Raw genomic sequence first — 21,257 nt, forward strand, 5'->3', positions numbered from 1 at the left:
ACTTTGTGGAATATCTTTTGAGAAATGCAAATCATGGCAGTGGTTTCAGGCTGCAGAATCTGGGAGATGGCAGCAAGGTTTTAAGGGGGGGGGGGGGGGGGAAGCTATGTGTCACGTAGCCGGCACTTTGCCCACTATCTTCAAATATGGTGACATTCAACATTGTCACATTTGAAGGTAGCTTCAAATGTAATGGGCACACTTTGGTCAACATTAAAGAAAAATCTGACTGCTATTCCAGTACACAGAAGTGGAGTAAGGCCCTAGTTTCTTTGCTTCAAGTAGAAATGTCTTGGGTGGCACCTTTTTCTTCAGTCCTTGCTCTGTCTTCCTCAGTCATGTTTGCAAGAGGGACTAGAAGTATTTGAAGGTAGATACACATGCACATCTGCTGCAGACACATGAATATTAAGGCATCACCAGAATTTGGAAGAAGCAAGTTACAAATGCCATTACTCCTAACAAAGATACCTGTAAAAATAATATAACAAGTAGGAATGACAGCTCTTTCTAGTTATGGGAAATACTGTAGTCAACTTTTCTGGTTAATTTTAGAGGCATTTGTAGAGGCAATCTAAGCAGACTTCTACCCCCGAGCAATGGAAAAATGATGAGTAACACAAGAATTAAAACAATGAGTTACTTCCTAAAAAGAGGGGGGGGGGGATTACTTTGAGCAGGGTTATACACAGCAGTTGCTTTTTGGAAGTTACATTAACCCCAACCATAATACAGGACAGTCTGCCATTTCACATACTCATGGGCATGGCCATTTTGAACTGTGAATGTCAGTTATAGGAACTAGTTTTCAAAGAACAAATTGAGACAGCATCAATACAAGCTAATGTTACCAAACACCTTTAGATGTGCTTAATAAGGCTGGGAACCCTCTGGACACAAACAATGGTGAAAACACTGGGTTTTAAAAGAAAGAAGTGTCCATATTCATCTGTGAGACACCAGAAGAGGGAACCTTCTTGTAACAACTAACTTTACATCTCCTCACTAATGAATACAAATCCTTCCCACTGGATTGATAAACATTTAACATAACATAAGGAGTCAGCACCGTCTACAGTGGGTGTTGAGGCAGAAGGCTATGTATATCCACACCCTCAGATATTGCCCCCTGGTCCCGTTTTTTAAATGCTGGGTAAAAAAATTCCCAAACTCTGGCCACTTCCACTATTTAACTCCCCCTTCCATGACCCCAAAAGCAAATTGAAAATGTGAATGGTGACAAACAAGTTTTTCCAAGATGAGGACTTCTGGAAGCCTATACTCATCCAATTTCAGCCTTACACAAATCACCCAATGCATACTGTTCAGCAGTAACAGTATTATGAGTTGGGAGTTTTAAATCATCCTGGCCAATCCCACCCTGAAAGTGTAGGCAAGATGCTGCATGGGCAGGTATCTTGCCCTGTGATGGGGATTATTGGAAACATGTGACCCTCCAGATATTGTTGCACTTCAATCCCCATCATTCCTCACCAATAGCTGGAATTAATGGGAACTGCTGTCCAGCATCTGGAAACATCTGTCAAAAGTTGTCCACTCAGATTCACGCTCAAGCATGTATTAACCCTTAGCTAGATTCTGAAGCTTAAGAGATGTGCTGAGTTGAAAACCAAAACAGTATGGTATGGGCATGTTTTTTTTAAAAAAGGCAGCTGCAAAGTTGCTGAATTTATTTTTTGACGGAAATCAGACAAAGAGAGTGGAAGAGTCCTAGAATTCAGAAATACAAGCTGGGAAACAGGTCAAGCCATTAAAATTTCAGGGACTTACAAGATTTGCTGGGCATCAACTTGCTAGAATTCAAAGACATAGCCAGGTTGGTCTGAAAATCATTACGCAATGGGATCTTGTAGCACCTTTGAGATTAACTGAAAGAAAGAAGCTGGTAGTGTGAGATTTCATAGACTTGAGGCTACTTCCTCTGAAACCAGCAGGCTCAAGTCTAGGAAAGCTCACACTACCAGCTTTCTTCTTTCACCGAGGGGCTGTACAGACTGGCATTATACACTGGCATGGGAGTGTGGCATATGTATGCCGGCCATCTCAACTTCACCACCATGCCGCCTGCCTGACCAGATGGTGGGCGGCATGGTGCAGCCCTTACATGCGCTGTGCCAAAGAAGCAACCAAAAATCACCACCACAGGGGCTAGGATTCCTTTTCCGCAGCGCAAAAATGAGCACCAGATACAATGTAAAATGGATTTAAATAAATGACATCAGATGGCAAGGAAGTTAATGCAATAGAGGGGGAAAAAATTCTGTCAGAAATAGCGTTTAGCTGTCGTATTTGTTTAATATAAGCAACTTGTTTGTTAATTGGTTAATGTATGTCATTGGATTTTATGTTTTGCTTAATATGTTTTCTGTTTTAATGTTTGTCATTTTAAACAAATATAATGTATTTTTAAAAAACCCAAAACAAAACAAAAAGGAACACCAGTTTGGGACTGCAGCATGCGGTTGCTGCGGTGCCAATCCGGCGATGAATGGAACGTGGGTTCTTACCTGATGACGTCCTTTTCCAGCAGAGAAGGTCCGAGCCTCCTTGATATTGGTAACTCCGCCTCTTGGCACCTGGTAGGCAGGGAGATAAAAAACAAAGGCCAGGGGCCGCCCCCCGCCTCCATGGGCGGAGTGACCCCTTGTATCTCCAGTCAATGACCAGCAGAGTAAGAAGGAACAGTCCAGTAGGGACCCCCTAACTCATTAAGATTGGAAAACTTGACCTCTAATCTGGGAGAAATGTGAAGGCCCGATGGTAGAGTCCGCGAACATCAGCAGAGCAAGGGCGGGAAAGGATGCTCGGACCTTCTCTGCTGGAAAAGGACGTCATCAGGTAAGAACCCACGTTCCATTTCCCAGCAGAGAAGGAGCCGAGCCTCCTTGATATTGGGATTTACAAAAGCCAACTCCAATTAGGGAGGGCCTGCTGATCCCGCGGACGAATCAGGGACAATCTGTTGGAGCACCCTGCGGCCAAAGGCTGCTTCGGCTGACTGAAAACGGTCAAGCTTGTAGTGTCTTATGAATGTGGAAGGGGTCTTCCACGTGGCCGCTCTGCAGATCTCGGCCAGGGGGGCATTTGTAGTTAGGGCAGCTGAAGTGGCCGCGCTTCTGGTGGAGTGGGCGGTGATGCCCTGTGGCGGCACCAAATCTAGGGCTTTGTAGCAGGTGATGATGCACTCTCTGATCCACCTCGACAGAGTCGAAAGAGATACCTTTTTACCCTGGGACCTAGGGTGGAAAGAGACAAACAAGGTTTCTGACTTTCTGAAACTCGCAGTCCTTTTTAGGTATATTCTGATTGACCTACGCACATCCAGGGTGTGCCAAACCTTTTCTAAATCTTCAGACGGCCGAGGGCAGAAGGAGGGAAGGACGATGTCTTGGGATGAGTGGAAGACCGAGTTAACCTTGGGGATGAAAGTCGGGTCTGGCCGTAGTATGACTGAGTCTGGTCTAAAAATGCACAGTTGTCTTCCTGACGGACAGAGCCCCTAGCTCTGAGACGCGGCGCGCCGAAGTTATGGCCGTGAGGAACAAAGTCTTGAAAGTGAGGAACTTGAGAGAGGCCTCTCTCAACGGCTCAAAGGGACCAATCGTCAATGCCTTTAGGACCTTGTGTAAATCCCAGGACGGGAAGCGGTGAATAGTCGGAGGAGATCTGTTGGACACTCCCTTGAGAAGCCTACGAATGTGAGGGTGTTGGGAAATAAGGGCTGCCTCCTCGTGGGGGAGGATGGACGTGACCGCTGAGATCTGTCTCTTAACCGTGTTAGGTCGGAGACCCTGATCATCTTGGAGAAACTGGAGAAGAGTAGGGACCGTTATCCGAAAGAAATCTCTTTTCTTTCTCTTGCACCATCGCTTGAACGCCTTAAAGGTGTATTCGTAAATCTTGATGGTCGATGGGCGCCTGGAAGCCAGGATGGATTCAATCACCTCCGGCGAATAGCCATAGCCTGTTAGCGTGAACCGCTCAATCTCCAGGCGTGAAGCTGAAGCCAGGAAGGATCTGGGTGGTGAACGTGACCCTGGGATAGCAGGTCCGGCCTGGGAGGCAGAGGAACACTTGCTGTAGCCAGACTGAGGATCTCTGAATACCAAGGACGTCGGGGCCATGCTGGAGCCACCAGGATGACCTCCGCCCTGGCTTTCCGCACCCTGGCCAGGAAGCGCGTCAGCAGTGAGGTCGGCGGAAATGCGTAGAGTAGACCGGTCGGCCAGCGGCAATTGAGGGCGTCGAAGTCCTCCGCACCCTGAGTCTGAAACCTCGAGAGGAACCTCGGAACCTTGGCGTTGGCCAGGGAGGCGAAGAGATCCAACGTCGGGAGGCCGAACTCTAGCGCGATCATCTGGAACACTTCTGGGTGTAAGCTCCATTCTCCTTGGTCTATGTCGGTTCGGCTTAACCAATCTGCTTTTGAGTTTAGCTGTCCCTGGAGGTGTTCGGCTTCTAGAGAGAGCACGTTGTCCTCTGCCCAGGACAGAAGGGCCTGAGCTTCGTCCATCAGGGATCGAGATCTCGTCCCCCCCTGTCGGTTGACATGGGCCTTGGCTGTGATGTTGTCTGTCCTGATCAAGACTGGCTTGTGGAGGATCATTTGTTTGAAAGCCAGCAGAGCCAGCCGGATCGCTCGCAGCTCCAACCAGTTGATGCTGTGGCTTGACTCCTGAGGGTTCCACTGACCCTGGGCTAGCTGGGTTCCGCAAAATGCACCCCAGCCCCTGAGGCTGGCATCCGTTGTGATCTGGACCTTGTCGGGCTGCCAAATGAGCCGGCTCCTCTGTATCGCCGGTGAGGTCCACCACCGGAGGGATTGACGTACGGCGGTTGGGACCAGAATCGACTTGGACCTTTTGAGAGCAATGGCTCGCTGGTGTGGAAGGAGTAGCCACTGGAGAGGCCTGGAGTGGAACCTCGCCCAGGGGAGACATTCGATGGTGGCAATCATCAGACCCTGGAGGCGGGCGAGGTGTTGGAGGCTGACCCTCGGCGAGCACAAGACCTTCTGAATTGACGACTGTATGGAGAGGATTCGGTCCGGAGGGAGCCCGACCAACCCCGCTTGGGTGTTTATCATGGCTCCGAGGTGTATGATCATCTGGCTGGGCTGGAGAGAGCTTTTTTGAAGGTTGATCAGAAAGCCGTGATGGTGGAGTGAGCTGAGGACTCTGGCGGTGTCGAGTCTCGCCTGTTGGATGGAAGGAGACCTGATCAGGAGGTCGTCCAGGTAAGGATGGACATGAATGCAATGCGACCTCCAATGGGCGACCAGAGCCACCAGAACCTTGGTAAACACCCTGGGAGCCGAAGAAAGGCCAAACGGTAATGCCCTGTATTGGAAGTGTTTGTTGGCATATCTGAACCGTAGGAAGCGGCGTGAGGAAGGGTGAATAGGAATGTGTAAATACGCATCCTGAAGATCCAGCGACGTCAGAAAGTCTCCGCGATGAAGGCTGTCCAAGATGGTCTTCAGTGTTTCCATCCTGAATTTCTTTTTGCGAATAAAGAAGTTCAGGCCTCTTAGGTTTAATATGGCTCTCCACGACCCGTTCTTTTTGGGGACTAGGAATAGAGTTGAGTAGCATCCCTGTCTTTTCTGGTTGTCTGGCACGGGTTCGATGGCTCGAATGGAGAGGAGACGGTCGATTTCTTCCAGTAGGAGGCGATGTCGCGAGGGGTCGTTTGATCTTGACGACGGAACGAATCTGTCGTGAGGTCTTGTGTAGAATTCTAGTTTGTATCCGTGACGTATCGTGTCGAGGACCCACTTGTCTGACGTGGACGTCTGCCAAATGTGTGCGAACCCCTGTAGCCTGCCCCCTACTGGAGGGTCCCCGTCATTGTTGGAGGTTTTTTCGAGTAGGCTTTGAACCTCCTCCCTCTTTGGTGGGGAAGGAAGGTTTGTTGTGTTTGGGGAACTTGGAGTCTCCCCACCGTGGCTTGGAGGACCTGGACTCCCTGGCTCGAAAGGAGTTAGAGTTGGAGCTAGCAGGATAAAAGGGCCTAGAGGAATGATAGGTAGAGCGATTCCTGAACTGTCTCCTATCTTCTTTTTTCTTGGCTGAAGGCAATGCCTTTTTCTTGTCCTTTCCCTCGATCAACACAGGTTCTAGAGATTCCCCAAAAAGCTTAGAGCCCAGGAAAGGAGTAAAAGCTAAGTTTTGTTTGGACTTAGTGTCAACATTCCAATTTTTAAGCCAGAGTTGGCGTCTGACCGCCACGGTCGCTGCCTGAGCTCTAGCGGTCTGTTGAATGGCATCGAGAGTGCCATCCGCTGCAAAGGCTGATGCCTTAATGATCTTATTGATTGTCTGTCTAACCCTGGTATCTGCATCGGGGAGGAGATCAAGAAGGTCTCGTGACCATTGGAGATTGGCACGCATGACCATGGAGACAGTGGTATCGGCCCTTATAGCTATAGACATGGCCTCGTGGGCCCTTTTGAGGGCACCCTCAGCCCTCCTATCCTCCTGGTTTCTGAGGGTGTCTTCGCCATCTCTGCTGAAGACAGCCGAAGAGACAAGGGCGGACACCGGCGCATCAACTGTGGGGATCTTGAGCCTGTCCATGACTGTAGGCTGAAGAATATAGTGTTTTCTGATAACACTGTGAGAGGGCCTGTTAGCCGCGGGGCTATTCCATTCGTCCTTAATAATTTGCATGATATTAGAAGGACATGGAATCTCTTGGACTGAGGGCGCTGTGACTGGAAACAGGTCTTCGCTAACCCTGGGCAGATCTGACTCGAGTGGGGGAGGCTGACTAGAAGGCAGGCTGATGCCCAGCATTTTAGTAGTCTTTTTGATGAGTGGGGCATAATCCTCTGGCCTCAACAACCTTGAGGACAAGGTAGTGTCTTTGGTGCTGTCGCCTTCGTCAAGGGACAGCTCGCCCTCTTCAGGATCAGAGTTAGAAAAATCGAGGGGAACCCCTGAGGACTCTTCCTCCGAGGAATGGGGGGAGCGAGGGCGTAAGGGCTTAGAGGTAGCCCTAGCATGCCTGGCCCTCTTGGCAGGGGAGCGATAAGACTGTTCTGATTCAGAACCCGAGCCTGAGTCGCTGGCCTCATCTGGTCTAGAACCAGACGAGACCGGATCCCAGTGGCCCCCGGAACCCTCACTGGAAGTCCTGGCCCTCCTGTCGGGGATAGAGGAGGAAGCTCTCCTTTTGTTGCCCTGCGGTTTAGTGGTGGGCTGAGAGGGGTCTTGGTGGGCGGGGGGCCTGTCGACCCCTTCTAGAAGTGGCTGGGAGCCGACCGAGTCTGGTCGGCCCAGCTGGCGGGCTTCCGGGTTTTTTCCAACATGGCGGCCCCCATGGTGGACCGCGTGGCTGGTCTGGCGGACTTCCGGGTCGCTCACAATATGGCGGCCCCCATGGTCGCGCCTGCGGACTTCCGGGTCCGCCCCAAGATGGCGGCCCCCAGAGAGGACCACGTGGTCCTCCTGGCGGACTTCCGGGTCTGACCCAAGATGGCAGCCCCCATGGGACGGCCCGCGGGCTTCCTGGCGGACTTCCGGGTCCACCCCAAGATGGCGGCCCCCATGCTGGGCCATGCGGCCCTGCACGTGGGCCTGGCCAAGATGGCGGCCCCCAGTAGCCGGCTCCGCGGCGCGGGGGTCGCCGGGGGGAAAGGGAAAAACGCCGCCTGATGGGGGGCCGAAGGGGGGGGAAGGAGCCTGGCCACATCCAGAGGGGCCCTCCCCCGGGAAAAATCCCCCGCCCCAGCCCGGAGCGCCAGCGAAGGGGCGCAAACCTGTGGGGTCGGTCTCCGACCGGTGGGCCCTAGATAAGGAAGGGGCCTCCCGGCGGATAAAGGACCTGAGCCACCGCACCGTCCCAGGGGATGGGGGGTTACTCACGCTGTCCTCCAGGTCATCAGAGTCGACGGGGATGGGCTCTCCCTGAACGGACCCTAGCCGGGTCGTTTGGGAGGCCGCAGCCTCTGCAGCCGAAGGGAGGGGGGTCCCCTCTGCCGGCTGCTGCCGCCCTTCCACCGGTCCCTCCGAGGGCGAAGACCCAGGGCCCGCAGCCGGCAAAGCCGGGGCTGGCCCGGGTAGGGTGGAAGCCGGCTCTCCCTGAGGGCTGTCTTCCCTAGCAAGGTCCATCACTGAGGCAGGGTTGGAGAGCGGGGGAGAGGAAGGAGAAGGGAGGATAGGAGAAAAACCCCTTTTTTTTTTTTTTTTTGAAAAAAGGTAGGGAAAAAGGTAGGGAGGAAGAGCCAGGTGAGCCAGGGGAGAGCCAAATTCGGAAATAGGTAGAAGCTGAAGAAGATGCGTCCTAGCAGGAGCGAGGCAGGAAGCAGACTGGAGATACAAGGGGTCACTCCGCCCATGGAGGCGGGGGGCGGCCCCTGGCCTTTGTTTTTTATCTCCCTGCCTACCAGGTGCCAAGAGGCGGAGTTACCAATATCAAGGAGGCTCGGCTCCTTCTCTGCTGGGAAAAGGGGCAGCACAGAGCCATCCCTTAGTCTCAAAGGTGCATGCATACTGGACATTAACATGTTTGTCTGTCAAAAGATACAGGTGGCCCTCCATATCCACAGATTCAACTATCCATGGCTTGAAAATACTTAAAAACATATATGAATTCCAAAAAGCAAACTTTGATTTTGCCATTTCATATAAAGGACATCATTTTACTATGCCATTGTATTTATGGAACTTCAGTGTCCGTGGGTTTTGATATCCATGGGGGGTCAGGGTAGAACTAAACCCCAGTGGATATCAAGAGTACACTGTGTGTTTTGAGCAGATTGGGGCATGTCAGGATCCACTGGGATACTGGTCGTCCTTTTATAAACTGGAAGCTTCATCAAAATAAGAAGAGTCAAGTGTTGTTTGCAGAATGTTCTCTTGTAAGCATTATTCCTATAATATCTTCTCCCAGGTATAACTGTGGGGAGAAGTGCTTCTATTTTTGTGAATATATTTATATTGACTATAATCCTTTGCATGCAAGTACCACTACAAGTGATCAGGAGGATAGTAAGCCCTGGGACAGGAGGCGGAGCACTGAGTAGCAGCAAAGCAGGAGGGAACCTACAAATTCTACTCTACTAACCAAGGTCCAACTGGACAGCCACTTACCTGTAATACTAAAGGAGAGATTACCAAAAAGAGTAATTGATTTCAATAAAGCCCTAAGAGTCATTGCACAGAACCCCATTGTACCCCAAGATCAGGAGAATATTTCCTACATAAATTGACAGAGAGATGAACTGGGAAAGCTGCAGTCAAGTGGTTACACACAAAACCAGGTGTACCATACAGCATGAGCAGCCAAAGATGCAGCAGCCACAAGGTGCTCAAAACACTTTGCCGCAAGCCAGGTAGTTTTGTTTTTTGGTTTGTTTTTGGCCTGATGGAAGGAGAGATGATGCAACCCCCTCAGTCATAAGGGCAGCTGAGATGAGTGCACAGTGCCTTCCCTTTACTGACTGAGTAGCTGCCAACTGGCCTGGAATAAATATTAGAATGGGGAAAAGGGGCAAAGGGTGTTACTACCTGATAAAAGCCAGTTCTGGCAACTCTTCGTCTGAGAAGCCAAGCAGAGTTTCCAGAAAAGAAACCTCATTCTTCCCTCCTTTTTTCAAACTTCTAAAATGAAATTCTAAGACTTTCCCTCTGCATCAGCATTCAATTGGTCCTCCAGTTCTGTGATCTACAAATTTAGAACCAAGTGTGTGGTCAAGTAACATCTGGAGTGTTGCATGTTCCCCCATCCCTCCTCTAATGTGAATGGAGGAATACTTGGGACTACAGTCTGTAGCATCATTAGCTACAGCGTGGCTCAAATGTGGCGGACGGGATAATGCAAGATCATCATGGAAACACAATTCCTGCTGGTCCTTTCAGAGCAACAGAACACAGTTAAGGAATCTGCATAGAATAAAATGTCAGCTGAGGAGAGCTTCTCCCAAGAGATCTAAGAGGGCAGCCAACTTAAAGTGGAAAAACCATCCAACATCCGCAGCCCCAGGCAGCTGACCTTGGCACAGTTTGTGGGCCACTGTCTTATATAACTTCCCCATCCTTTCACCACAACTGAGGAGGCTCCAGTCAGAGAGTTTGGCCGAGAGTGGCCTGTCTTTGTCCACTGAGGTTCAGCATCTGTTCCAAAATCCAAAAGGCAAACCCTGCGCTATAAACAGAATCAAAAGCATTCTTTATCACTCAGCTCGCTGAAGGAGGAGAGCTGCCTGGGAAAGCATGGAACTGCTCACAAACATGTTTTTCAGCTATCAAGGAAAATGATTGTGCAGTGCTGGCCTTTGGAGAGCAGTCCTTCTCTCTCCCCTCCCACTGGCACAGCTGGAATTCTGAGTTCGACTCTCGCTTTCTCTCGCTGTTGTGCAGGAACGCCCAAGTATATTTGTGTTCTCAGATTATATTTGCAAGCAGATAGGGAGACCAAGGCCCAGCCGAGGTCTTAGGACCTGCAGAAGCAGATCATTTAAGACTACACACACAAACACACACACACACATTATACCTATATACTGGCTGTGGAATGCATAGAGTAAAAGGAAGAAGAGTCCAGAGGTGGCCTCACTCAGTTGTACCAGCGAACTGGTGGCCCCCTGGCAAATCTGTACTGTGATAGGCACTGTCAGGAAGCGCAGTGAATCACTTAATAGGAAAACCTGTGCTTCTCATCTATTCAGTTTATACCAGGCAGCTTTCAATAGTAGCAGACCCACTGTGCCAAGTCCTCTGCCTGCCTTGCAGGGGAGTTGCAGGACAAACAATCCTTCCAGGAATTCATGTTCCCAGCTACATCTCACTGGGATAGAAACCCAGCTTAGCCATAGACATTTCCTTCCTGAGCCGCATGATTTCCCAGTACATCAGTTCCACTGAAAGGCAAAAAACAGAGAAAGAAAGAGAAGAGGGGTGAAGGTCAGTGATCCATGCAGAAGGCAAGAAGCAGACTTGCTTGTTCCACATAAGGGATGGGCAGATAACATCCTTCCAGATGTTGTTGGACTGCAGCTCCCATCTGCTCTAGATGATGTTCCATGGGAGGTGCAATCCAACAATACCTGGAAGGCTGTTATTGAGCCACCTACATCTCCCTCTTTGGAAAATCAACTTCATGATTCAAAGTGAGTCCCTTAGCCTAAGAGAGAGAGAGAGCAAGTAGGTCTTCTGCTAGTCTTGTGTCACCGTAGGGCTCTATTAACAGGATCAGCAACATCTTTCAGATGAAACTCCTCTCATAGCGAAGGCGAGCCAAGAGCTGGCAAAGCAGCTTCCCTTGTGGATCAGACATACAGAACTATCATACTTCATTACTTAACCATGCATTTTTCAATTTCTGCTACTCACTTGCCAATCTAAAAGGTAACTGTGAATGAGAATTTCAAACAGCAGTTTTTGACCAATAAATGCTCTTGGCTTAAAATAGCTCAGGTTCTATCAGAAGCAGCCTACCTACCAACCTAACATCATATTCAAATCAAACATCTTATTCCAGGCATTTCTAATTTTACACAAACTTCTCTCAACATTTCTGCATTGCCTTCACTTCAATCCTCCCCACCTCCACCTTTCCATTTCATCTCACATCCAACTGATTGGGATCATTCCTTTCCCATCTGCCATGGATAACATTGAGCAGATGTGTATGTAAATTGAAAGAATAGATTTCCATTTGGAAACATCTTATACATTCTCTGAATGAAAAGACAGGAAGTCAGATCCAGCTCAGAAGTCTTCCTTTACTGGAACTGGGTTGGTTTTATAGCCTTCTGTGTTACATAACAGGGCGTGACAGCCCACCCTAATCAGAAAGGTGGGAGCAATTTGATTACTTGAGAGAGCCAGCATCATGTAGGGTTGCGGTATGACTTTGGGAGAGACCAGGGTTCAGCCATGGAAGCCCCCTGGGTGATCTTCAACAAGACACATTTTCTCCCTCTTACAGGAAGGCAATCACAAACCTTTTCTGAAGAAATCTGGCCAAGAAAATCCTATAACAGAATCATCAGAGCCAACTTGAAGGCACATAAGAATGTATATTTGATTACTTACCATCCTGTCTCACCAGTCCCTGCTGGATGTAGCGAATATAGGTGAAGAAGTTGCATACTGCTGTAATCTGAAAGAGAAAAAACAACATAAGTATTTGTAATATATAGATTCAGACAAAAATATACAGATGAAAATGTGTTGCTGTTGTGTGCCTTCAAGTGATTTCTGATTTATGGCAACCATAAGGTAAGTCTATCATGGCTTTTTAGTGGTAGGATTTTTTTGGGGGGAGGGTTGCCCTTGCCTTCTTCTGAGGCCAAGAGAGTGTGATTTGTCCAAGGTCACCCAATGGGATTCCATGGCTGAGAGGGGATTTTAACCCTGGTCTTCCAGTGTCCTAGTTCAACCACTCAAACCATTACAACATGCTGGCTCTATGCAAATGTGTATTTAAGAAGCTTTTACAATAAGTGGATTTAAGGGAGGGAGGGTGTGTCTGTGTGTGCACGTGCACATGCACCAGAATGTGGTGCACTTCTCCACCACATTGCAAAAAAACAAAGCAAAAAAGGTTTTTCCCTAAAATGCCCCACTAAGAACTGTGCGAGACACTTTCACCATGTTTTTACGGGGGCAGACAATTTTAGACCTTTTTGTCAGAACAGGAAGTGACAGAGTCACTTTTTAGGGGGAAATGACATGCTAGAAGACCCTAGATGGCCTGTTGGCCACACTTTGCCCACCCGTTCCATACTTCTCACAAGAGAGTACATACAACTATAGAGGTGGCTGCAAGGATCTAAAACGATTTCTACTGGTTTTCATCTCTACCAAGAAAAAGCATTTTGTAAAGTCCTGCTAGCCATAGTCTGAACTACAACAAGGATAGTTCAGTACAATTGCTGGGAAAACCCATTTCCCCTCTAGTTACTTTGGAAATGCTGCTGATGTCAGAGAGAACAGGGGAATTCAAGGGGGGTTGACAGATAATATTATAGTCCCTGCTAAGCAAAAAGTCTTGGAACTTTGATTCTGTGAGGCCTGACTTCACCACACCACTGACTACGTATCGATTTCACTTCTTCTAAATCTGAACACAGAGGGCGAGTACTGGCACAGAAACAGAATCAACATGGTACAACTGAGGAACAGAAATACTGTATGAGTATATGGGGGGCAAGGCAAGCTTTGCAAAAATATGTCTATATGCAGCTATCCAAAACTACATGTATATATGTACATGTACACAGACACAGAACACATGCATACATTCAAGTGTAACCAAGCTCCTGAACAAAACTGCCCAAGGCTTAAGCATTCTTAGTAGCCACTGAATGGTGAGTGCCAGCTAGGATTGAAAAATAGAACATTTATGTGTCCTATTTAGGGTCATTCCACATTAAATGTGCGAAGGGGATCATGTTGGACTGCTGCCCAGAAGAGTTGATGGAAAGAATGCTGGGAGCTACTCTCCACCAATATTTCAAAGACTGTATGAATCCCTCTCCTGACTTCCTGCAGAAGACATGGCTGGCTGGCTGAAACCCTAAACTGAAGCACTCCCACTGGAAATGAAGCTGGACTACCTCAATTTATTTAAGGTCCCACTTGCAAAATATCCGGTATCTTCACCAGTTACTTGATGCCTCATATCTTCATACAGAAGTCCCTGGCACAATAAAGTTGTTATTATTCATGCCACTATTGGATTCTGTTGCTTTTGAGATGAGATTTTCATAATGCTCTGAGTCAAACTGCAAGACAAACTGATGTCTTATAATGTAGGAATGGGAAATGTGCAACTCTCCAGACATTGTTAAACTACATCTTCCATCAACCCAAGGCAGCATGGCGAGAAGCAGTGGGAGTTACACTCCAGCAATATCTGGCGGAACCCAGTTCATTCATTCCTAGAAAAGTGGCACATGTTAACTGCCAAAGAGACATGCTGAAATTAGAACTTTTGCTTGGGACATACTGGCCTGTTACAGACAGCCAAAATAAAGCTGCTTCGAGTCACAGGAGGTATGGTGTTTCAATGTGCATGCATCCTAAGAGTCCAGAAGCCAACTAAAGCCACGCTCCAGTCCTTAGGGTGGAGTGTGGCTTTGGTGCAACTTCTGGACTCTTAGACGCATGCATCATTGAAACACCATACCTCCATGTGACTCGAAGCAGCTTTATTTTGGCTGTCTGTAACAGGTCACTGTTACCCTTTCTTCTGTGCCAGCCTTCTCTGGACTTCTGGAGACTTACCCTGGCCCTGCAGGAAGGTGAAATGTAGTATATTTCCCAGATCCCCAGTTTGATGCGATGCCTGCAAGCTCTAGACAGGCCGCTCAGAGCACACTTCCTGTAAAAAGGAAAGGTGAGAATACAGAGAAAAGCAACATGTCATCAAAAGGTAGCTCTTCAAAGAGAAAGGTTGGAGGAGGAAGGGAGACAGGCAGAGAGAGAGAGGGGGGGGGAATCATAGATTTAAATAGCGATTATCCCAGGCAAACACGAATTCACAATTAAGGTTTTCAACACATTGCTATTAAACAGTCAATAAAGAGACCATAAGAAGCAATAACAGCAACAAGTCATTTCAGGATTTCCCCATGAATGATTTGTTGCTGTATAGTGCCTCTTTAGGCCTGTTTAATAGCAACGAGTGAAAATCCTAATTGTGAATTCCCATTTTGCCTGAGATATAGCTGTTTAAACCCCTGATTTTGTACAGTTTTCCCATGTGATAGTGTGAATAGTGTGTGTGGTGATGGGAGAATTTAGGGATATGTAAGCTAGAATTTACTGGTGGCATTTGTTGGTGTTAAGTACCCTTATAGCAGTGATGGTACTTTTCAGGATGTTGAATAAATACTTATCCTGAGTACAGGTGCACAATTGTAGTTCTGCTGTATAAATGCTGTGCAAGAGATTGCAATTTTAAGGAATGGCATGATACATTCTCCTACTGCTCTTTGACTGAGGCACTTAGTGGCCACTGGACAACACCAGTGTACATTAGTATGATGCAAGTCATCAACCATCTTACAACAGGGTAATCCCGTATGTGGATGGTGCAGCTCAGCTAAGGCACAGCTACACTGGCATCACTGCCATACCAAACCCCTCTATTGGATTTTGGCTATACCTATGGAATTTTGGGATTGGTAGTATTTGGTGAAGAATAGAGTTCTCTGACTGAGAATTCTCAATGCCCTCCCTAAACAGTAATTCCATGATTCCATGGACAAAACCATGGCAGTTAAATGGAATCAATGCTATATTACGTAGTGTGAAAACAACTGGGTGTTACGCTATGTGACATGAGGCCTTCCAAATTACTAGGAAGTAAAGGTTTCTTTCATCAAGGTTTTTGAAACTGGACGATGTTAGTGAAACATTAGGTTATAGTTTGAGAAGTGAAAGCTATTCTGAAAGCTAAGTTAATGTATTATTCCAGTGGAACTTTGAAAGTTATTACTACAGAGGTCTGTTCAGGCTTTAAAGGCTGTTCTGCGAAATCCAGGCACCAGTTTCAAAGTGCTGTAACTGAGCTGTTCCTCCATGGATTAACAATCGGGATTTTTTTTTAAAAAAATTAATCACTAGCTCCAGCCTCAAAGCCATTAACAACTAGTAGTTAGTAACTTATTAATGATGCAAACTCTTTTTTTCATTGGCCTTAAAGAATAACTTACGTTACAACTGGGGACCGGAACCCACTGTGAGAAGAAAAAGAGGAGGAAGCAAAATCAGGATAAAAATATTTATGTACAGGATTCATCTTTCTTAGCATGGAATGATACGTTGCATAAAGCATGGCTGAGCATGAGAAAGAAAGCTCAGATTGAATAATATAGGTGTAGTCATATACAAACTAACCTAGGAGCAGCCCCATTGAGATCAGTAAGATTTGTTTTGATTTTGATTGGATTTCAGAACTGCTCTGTCATCAAATGAAGGAGTGGGAGTGTTAACTGAGGTTTCCCTATCTGCATATATGAAGGGAAGGACAAAGGGTGGGAAGGGGAGAAAGTCAGGAAGCTGATATGTTCTTACTTTGGTCCACCGCATTCATGGCTGACACTTTCAATACAGGAAGTGCTGGGTAGCTACAGGTCAATGGTAAGTGTGTTCTGCTCCACGGCTGCTTGAACTAGTTCCGAGAGCTGCAGTAAAAAAACAGAGACAAGGATCCAATCAACTCACAGCAAATACCAGAGTGGGAGCAATGTTTGAACTAGGCCAAGCATGTCAACTTTCAGAAATCTCAGAGGGATTCCTTTTCAACATCACCTCACGCTTGGTGAAGTCCAGACATGGCCCCACGTCTTCCTGGTAAATTCTCTCCAGGAAGAACACGATTTATCCAAAGTGGGAGACTCCTTCCAAGCCTGGAATTCTGCAACAAGATGGAATCCATCTGCGTATGACGAGAAACATGGTGGGATGGATGGTGGGATGGAGGAGGGAGGGAGGGGGGAGGGAGGGAGGGAGGGAGGGAGGAGGGGATGGAAAAACAAGGCAACGTTCACCTACAAGTTCCAAATGGATATCTCAGAGTAACTAGTACATCACTGAACCTCCTGTGAGGTAAACAAGCAGCACGTTTAACCTGTAGGCCAACAGAAGAACCTGATAGACTCGACCAGGGGTAGGCAACCTTATTGAGCCGGGGGCCGGGTTGCTGTCCCTCAGACAACTGGGGGGGGCCAAGCCAAAAAATAAATAATTAAATAATTTTTAAAAAAATAAATATATAATAAACCAGGACAAATGTAGGACAAAATTTTCAAATGGAAGACACTTTTTTAAAAAAAAAATGGAGGACACGCGAAAAAATTGCTGATTTTTTAAAAAATGTTAATATAAATGCATGTTTCTGAGGCTTCTATAGACAATTGCCCCCTAAAGGCCCCAGCTGCAATCGGTGGCAGGACCGGGTGGGGCCGGTCCCAAGGCCTCGCGGGCCACATCCGCCCGCGGGCCGCAGGTTGCCTACCCCTGCTTAGACATATAGTTGTTTGTTGTGTTTGTGTTGTGTGTTTCAAGTCATTTAGAGCTTATGGCATCCTGTCATGAGATTTTCGCCTCCTCTGTGGCTGAGAGTATGACTTGCCCAATATCATTCAGTGGATTCCCATGGTTTTGGCTTAGAGCTCCTTCTCCTTGTTTCAGTCTTTTTAGATTGAAGCTGAGGCAGGGAACGTCTAACTAAAAAGATTGTGTCACGCTGTGTAAATTTCAGCGCTTCATATAAGTTAAATATATAAATGGGTCCCTTTGGGGAGAAAGGCAGCATAAAAATGAAATAATAATTAAATAAATAATGGTCAGCAGATATTTAAATCTGGTTTCTAGTGTTGTAGCCCACACTCAAGCACAACAACACTCGCTTATAGGAAGAAGGAAGGGCCATGTCAGGGGAAACCGCACTAGGGCGTAATGCTCCTTACATCCACTTTAATACCAGATTAATCTAAGGATCTTGTACGACCTTTGAAACTATTGAAGGCTGCACTGCCACTGCAGATTAATGAAGTTTCACACCACTTTAACTACCTGGTAATGCTATGGAATTCTGGGATTATTTTCTATGAGCTAATAGATAGCCTTTGGAGGGGGGAGGGATTTGTGGGATTTTGGCTTTTCTGCCAATAGTTGTATGCCTTTAAAATCTACCACCACATCTAGTGGTAAAATCCATTTTGTCTTGACATTATGGCTGGAATCCTCCTAGTGAAAACTTGCATACGGATTTTTGCACCATTGGGCAAGGAGGCATGCAGTGTCTCCTTGCAAAACAGCTTTTTCCAGTTGTGCAATTGCAGCTGGATGGGTGCTGGATGCGACTTTGCTCTTCTCAGCCCAAATAGCCACTGATTGGCCACTGGAGCTGCCAAAAAAGTTTCTTCAATTTCATTGTCCTCCTAGCAGGCCATCATTCTTCAGACCTCAGTCACTGTGGTTGGATCTCCTGGCAGAACTCCTGTTTATAAAATGTGATAGTTCAACATCCAGTAGTAACTGCAGATTCCTTCCTTTCAGAAAGAAAGCTGTCAGCCTGCTTTTCTGTTTTCAGCATGCCCTGCTATAAAAGACTTAAACACATTAAGAAGTAACAGAACATTGTCTTGAGTGCTCTTTAAAATAAGCTAGCAGTTTTGGCATTCCAAAACAGAATGTTAAGAGCAAATGGTCTCCTCTCCCTACCCAACCATATTTGAGAAAAAGAACAGAACATCAACCAGGGGTTGTCAAAGTGCAACACCCGGGGGGGGGGGGATGACCTCTGGAGGTGCTGAAGGCATTTCCACCAAGTTTGAGCCCACTGAGACCCCCAGAGGTAAAATGAAATTGCAAAATTTATCCAATTGTTTCTTGTATCAAAATGCCCCTAAATGCCCTCTAAAGGGTTTGGGGGCACTACCACCATGCATTATCCCTGAGACAATTTAAGCCCAAGAAAGGCCCTTTAAAAAAAAAAGGGGGGGGGGATGGACTTGCCTAAAAAGAGGCTCTCTGGACCTAAAATGGTCCAAAAGGCCTTAAAAATGAAGGGAATGACCATGAGCTATTGCACCCAAATCTAATTGCTTTACTTTATCCCTGGTACCTTAATGGCATCTTGGATGAACTGGGGTGCTTCCACTACACATTTATAGCACTACTATCCCACTTTAACCACCATGGCTGCATCCTATGTGATGCTAAGGTTTGTAGTTTGGTTAGAGGCACTAAGCTCTCTGGCTGAGAATTCTAAGTACTAACCTAACTGCAATCCTAGGATTCCAAAGGATGAAAACATGAGAGTTAAGTGAATCATAGTGCTAGAATTAGGCAGTGTGAAAGGCCCCCTGGGATTTGTAGTTGGTGAAGAGATATTTAGAATGGTCAGACAAGACTCTCTAGTACCTCACTAAACTATATGTGCCCGGATTCCACAAAGCATCACCATGGCAGTGAAAGCGCAACATAGTGCTAGATCCTTGAAAGGGAAAGCTGGATTAGATCCTTGAAAGGAAAGACGGAATATAAATTATTATTTTATTATTATTATTATTATTATTATTTTATTATTATGAAAGGATCCTTGATGTGAAGGATGCCAGAGCCTTTATGGCAGAGACTTTTCTTGTATTTATTACAGCAATGGCACCTGCTAAAAATTACTTCTTCCCTACAGGTATGAAAAGGACATGAACTGCATCTCCTACCATGCATTGGAGGTGTGCGTCACCCAACAGCCACCCAAGTGAGGAGATTACCTGCCATGAAAAAAGAAGAGAGGGAAGATTCTGCTGCCAGGGACTGCCACTGGCTCATAGGTGATGTGGAGAGCTTCGCAGGAACGATACAAAGAAGCAGAGAGGGGAGAGGGAACCCCAGACTTTGAGGAAGGGAGGGTCAGACAATATAGGAAGCAGGGAAAGGGGAGAGAGTACCAAGAAAAGGACAGACAGACAGAAAGTCAGGGAGAGAAGCAAAATGGTGTGAGAGGGAGAAAGGGACTGAGAGAGCAAGACTTTCACCAGAAGGGTACAAGCTCTTATGAAAATGCTTCATAAAAGTGAGTTGCAGTGAAAACCTCGAATGGAGTGGGGTTGGTACTAAAGCTCTTAGGAGCTTGACAGACACCCGAAAGGGGCAGTGGAGCCCCATTTACCTCCGGAGGAGCCCGCAGCCCAACATGCGGGCTCCCTCCATTCCAAAAGGAACTCACTAAAAGTGGTTCTTTTGGGTGTGCGTGAGGTGCTGCCATCAGTGGCCCTTGGCGCGCTGTGTTGTGTCAATGATGCAATCGCAGTGCCCAACGTGCGGACACAGCGCCTGCTTGCATCATCATGATGGCTTCCGTGTGGACAAGAGGCCACCATGATGAAGACGATGCTCCAATATGGATTCGGGAGCGTGGGGTTGCTGCGCGCTCCCAAACCCTAATTTTGCCCTCTGTCTCAGCCCTTAGATTCCTCCACCACATAGCTACACTGAAGGTTTCTGGAAGTTCTAGTCTTAAAAAGTAATTTCCCAAAAACTGCACTGCAGATTCTATGAACACTGTCAGGTTCCTCCCTACAGTGGTATTCAGGCCCTCACATCCATATTGCTAGGATGATTGTTGCTTTTTCATTGACTTTGACCTGGGGGCAGCAAAGGAACCTAAGTAGGCTCATGTAGTCAACAAAAAGAGGTCAACTGCAGGAGTTGGAATGGAGTGGGGATCTGTATTACAGAGAAGGGGCTGCAATTGCAAGAGGAAGGATCTTGTCATCCCAGGGGCCATGAACTCATTCCCCCCCATATGAAGGACACAGTTCATGGGACTTTGTTTTATCCTCCCAAGACTTAGCACTAGCCAAAAAACTTACCACCTCTTTGAACTCACTGTTGACTGGTTCCATAGGCATGGTCTGGGGGGCAGCTGATGATGCCGGTGTGCTGGTGCTCTGTTCCGCCCGTGACCTTTTCTAAAGACTGCTTTAGAGGGGCTTTGGACTGTGGGTGCAACTCCCGGTTGGAGAAGAGGAGTGGATGTTATTACCAGGTCTTTAAAGCAGTCCACCTCTGCCTGCAGCATGTCAATCTGAAAACAGGACCAGAGAAGTCACCACTGATAGCACATTCTACATTCAAAAGATGTGAGCCTATATAGGACGTTCAGAAGGGGACTATTACCCTTTCCCAAAGCTGGAAAGATTATTTTTTGAACGATACCTCAGTAGATTCCCAGACAGCATGGCCAAGACCCAATCCAATCAATTATGGTCTCTAAGACCATGGGGACTTCTTAGTCATGAGCCTTCATCCCTGCACATGGTTTATTTACTTACTTCTTTTATTAAAATATTTCTGTCTCACCCTTTCATAGGCTCCCAGAGCAGTTTACAATCTGAACACTTTAAAAAACCTCCCTATTGGAAACCATGAATAATTTAAAAACATAAAATGTATTAAATAAAACAACAGTTAAAAACAACTGCAACCATTTAAACCATGAACATGTACACTTTGAAGTAAATTAGTCCACAGGCTGAATGCTTTCCTAAAAGGCCATGTTTGGCTTGGCACTGAAAAGAAGCCAACATTGCCCACCAGTCAAACCTCCAAGGGAAGGCATTGCACAGCTGTCCAATGGTTCCTTTGTTCTTGGGCAATGAAGAAACCTGCACTAGACACAGAATTGAGCAACCTAAACATCTCGGCACTTACTATTCTAAATGTAATCTACTGTTCCTTAAAGCACCACGACAGGACTGAAAACTT

General features: G+C 46.9%; 1 protein-coding gene across 1 annotated transcript in view; it reads right to left on the reverse strand.

Moving 5' to 3' along the window:
• Nucleotides 1-8,475: 8,475 nt before the first annotated feature.
• Nucleotides 8,476-21,257, reverse strand: part of RAB3IL1 (RAB3A interacting protein like 1) — a 54,056-nt gene continuing 41,274 nt past the window's right edge. Inside the window, 9 exon segments of the mRNA XM_042444935.1 lie at nt 8,476-10,885; nt 12,063-12,129; nt 14,259-14,355; nt 15,692-15,715; nt 16,053-16,162; nt 16,290-16,351; nt 16,354-16,395; nt 20,347-20,439; nt 20,442-20,577. Of these exon segments, the coding sequence (XP_042300869.1) occupies nt 10,803-10,885; nt 12,063-12,129; nt 14,259-14,355; nt 15,692-15,715; nt 16,053-16,162; nt 16,290-16,351; nt 16,354-16,395; nt 20,347-20,439; nt 20,442-20,577 (714 nt within the window). The 3' untranslated portion in view covers nt 8,476-10,802.

Source organism: Sceloporus undulatus, chromosome 1, assembly GCF_019175285.1.
Source record: "Sceloporus undulatus isolate JIND9_A2432 ecotype Alabama chromosome 1, SceUnd_v1.1, whole genome shotgun sequence".
Taxonomy (NCBI): Eukaryota; Metazoa; Chordata; class Lepidosauria; order Squamata; family Phrynosomatidae; genus Sceloporus; species Sceloporus undulatus.